General features: G+C 48.9%; 1 protein-coding gene across 1 annotated transcript in view; it reads right to left on the bottom strand.

Moving 5' to 3' along the window:
* Nucleotides 1-3,226, bottom strand: part of AXIN2 (axin 2) — a gene marked incomplete at its 3' end in the record, with an annotated part of 13,310 nt that overhangs the window by 4,595 nt on the left and 5,489 nt on the right. The window contains exon 2 of the mRNA XM_009574854.1: nucleotides 1,535-1,675. Within this exon, the coding sequence (XP_009573149.1) occupies nucleotides 1,535-1,675 (141 nt within the window). The remainder of the gene's footprint in view (nucleotides 1-1,534; nucleotides 1,676-3,226) is intronic.

Genomic DNA, 3,226 nt, shown 5'->3' with positions numbered 1-3,226 from the left:
GGCAGGAAAAAACAGGCAGGCTCCTTTCACGCGCTGCTTTATGGGGAGCTCCTATTCACTTGTTCAAGCAAATTTCAAAGCGGGCTGCTGCCCTCTCATCCCCGCTAAGCTCCCCTGGACTAACAATGGGCTGAAAGCGATTCAGTTAAGCCTTTCATCCACCATGCACTTTATTTCTCACTCAGTGCTCTCATCTGTATAAGGCCTACAATTGGCATTGCTGTGAAGAGAGGGTATAATCCTAGCCCTGTGAATCCCAAGTGACCCTACACTGGTCCAGAAATGACTAACCCAATGAATGCTCTGTTGACACATGATCACATACAACCAGAGCCAGTAAGAAGAAATAAAGAAGTCACCCTATGATTCAGCTCTTTTATTTAATGCCAATATTGTTCAATAAGGGAATCTGGTGGGACAACAAACTATTTTTTTCCATAATATCAGTTCAAAATACACATGTGCATTGAAAAAAAAAAAAGCTTTTGTTTACACGTCAAGGGTTTTTGGTAAATCCTGTTTTCTGTTGTGCATCATCACGCAGCACTGTTGACTTTAAAAACCCAGCATGCAAACCTCTCCGAGGAGTGCACAGTAATCACTGGACATATCTGACAGAGACACTGGAGAAGTTTCACCTATGAGACGAAGACCAAGAATGCAGCGCTCTGTTTACAGGTGGGCTTTTCTACAGCACTTGCACTCAAGTGAATATCATGAAACACCAACGGCAACATCTGCCTTCTGCCCAGTTGAAGGAAATGGTCCTTAGGAGCACTAAGTGAGTCTTACTGTCTCCTCTACCCCCAGACACAAAAGCACCATTTCTCTCCTGCTGAGGAAAGCAAACTGAGGAAGAACAGTCAAACAAGTTGCTCCCAGTTGCACACGTCTCAGCAGAGTCAGGAGGAAAAGACAGATCCTGCAATTCCTGGGCTCAGCCACAGCATCATCTCTCATCCCTATGCTCCTGAAACACCCAGACCTGATCCATGCAGCTCCATTCAAATGGCTCTTTGAAGACTGCCCCAGCCACACTAGATGAGCAGCTATTTGCCCCTTCAGGTCACTGGCCCTATTAATGTACATTCTGACAGTAATGACAAACCTTAATTACAGAAAGTACTTCCTACAGGAAGTAATCTCCTCCTCTTTGATGACTGATAACTAGTTAAGGAAGCCTGGCCTTAAGACAAAGGCTCAGGGAGATACGCTCCTTGGGTTAGTCAGGCAGCACCATTAGCATAGGGGAAAACATGTTTGCTCAGCTGCAGTTGCAAAATGGCAATAGAGGGATGCATTATTTTACTCCATCTGATACCTCCGGCGACTGCACGAAGAGCGAGGCTACCATGCCCTGCTACACCTCTCGGTTTGGGCGCGCACCTCAGTTTCAGCAGCCCCTAGTCAACGGCGAGCAGAAGCAGGGTGATGACCCTGCACCCACCGCTCCCGTAAGCCCCCATGGTGCATCGGCGCAGCTGATTCACAGATGACGCATCCCAAAAGGACCCGGCCAACACAAGATACTTACACGCTGCTGTCCGTCATTGACATGGAGTCGTCCGTCAGGGCATCACTAGATATTTCACTATCGTTCGCGCTGGTTGCTGGGGCAAAAACATAGCCAGAATTCACATGGTATGGGTTAACGGGATCGTTCCTCTTGAAGGACCTAGGGACAAGCAAAACAGGAATCTAGTTACCAGCCAGTCTTGGGCTAGAGGAAAGCTCAGAAGTTTCACGGTAGCACTCTCCTTATGGGAACCATGCACACTGACTGCTCAACCTCTTCAGAAGCAACTAACCATCCAGTGCTCAGGCCAGCAGCAACGAGGACACGCTCTGTCTAAACACACCCAAGTCCAACTTTAAAGATGTTGCTTTTGGCATTGGAAGCATGCTTTAGAAAATCCCAGGAAACACCTCTACCTACTTTGATGCCTTCAAAAACTTGGTCCTTAAAGCTTGATGCTGCGCTGCTGTGGTCTGCAGGAGTTTTGCTGTTGGCATCAGCAGGCAAAAGATCAAGAAGTTCATCGCTCAAGTCCCAGTGAAAGCCATTGAGGCACCAGCTAATAAATGCTTAAGTCTACTCTGAAGACAAGAGTTAGGGTCCCTTGGGGAGTACAAGTTACGGTATCTGTGTTGCCTGAAACAAGAGAACTGTCTGAAACTACTGGAGTAGGACCACCATGCGTCAGAGGGGGCATGGACAGGGCTGAAATCTGCTGTCTCAGGCTTGGCCTCCCAATGATGGGTGCCACCTTCCTGGCATTATAAAAACATGCAATAAAAAGGCCCAGTTTTTAGGAGAACCTACAACTTGTTCAACTTGTGGTTTTGTGCGTAGAGCTGGGTGGGGAAGAGAGGATGAGGGACATGACGACAGGAGCAGCAGGTTGTATTAATGGGCACGTGGGTTACCGATACCAACACCTTTGGCTTCGCTTGGAGAAGCAAACCCAAAGCCCAGCTTGGATGTTTGAGTTGAGCTTGGATGTTTGACTGACCCAAGAGCAGTCATGTGAAAAATTTGTGGGCAGTGACGTGTGCTGTGACGAGTGTGGTGGGGTCACCACGGCAGGGTCACCGCACGGGGGGGACCTGGGCGTCCCCCTGCCTGCTACCTCCCATTACTCCAACTTCCCAGCCGGGATCAACACACAGTATCTTCAGCAGGCGATAAGGGGATTATGCAGGGAGGTTTGAAAGCCCCACATTAAGGTGCACATTTTGTTCCTCTTCCAGGGAAAGATGGGGCTGTTAAGCTTCTGCCTTTGTATATCAAAGCAAAAGGCCTTGTCATCTGATAAGGACTTCTGATTTTAATAATTAGGGCCACTTACCCAGGACTTGGGGGCCAAAGGAATGTGCCGGCAGGCTCGGCAGGTTTTTTTTAGGAGGTTTGAAAGCCCCACATTAAGGTGCACATTTTGTTCCTCTTCCAGGGAAAGATGGGGCTGTTAAGCTTCTGCCTTTGTATATCAAAGCAAAAGGCCTTGTCATCTGATAAGGACTTCTGATTTTAATAATTAGGGCCACTTACCCAGGACTTGGGGGCCAAAGGAATGTGCCGGCAGGCTCGGCAGGTTTTTTTTAATGGGCTTTCCACCTCCCTGCCCCCACGGGGGCTGGAGGGGACCAGCTGGGTTTAAGTGAGCAGCAATGTCCTCCCACCGCCCTGCTCTCCATCCCTCGCAAACAACCAGGCGCCCCGCGCCCC

Source organism: Fulmarus glacialis, unplaced genomic scaffold (genome assembly GCF_000690835.1).
Source record: "Fulmarus glacialis isolate BGI_N327 unplaced genomic scaffold, ASM69083v1 scaffold19040, whole genome shotgun sequence".
In the NCBI taxonomy this organism is placed as follows: domain Eukaryota; kingdom Metazoa; phylum Chordata; class Aves; order Procellariiformes; family Procellariidae; genus Fulmarus; species Fulmarus glacialis.
Note: the sequence above shows the minus strand (reverse complement) of the source record. Positions and strands in the feature narration are given on the sequence as shown.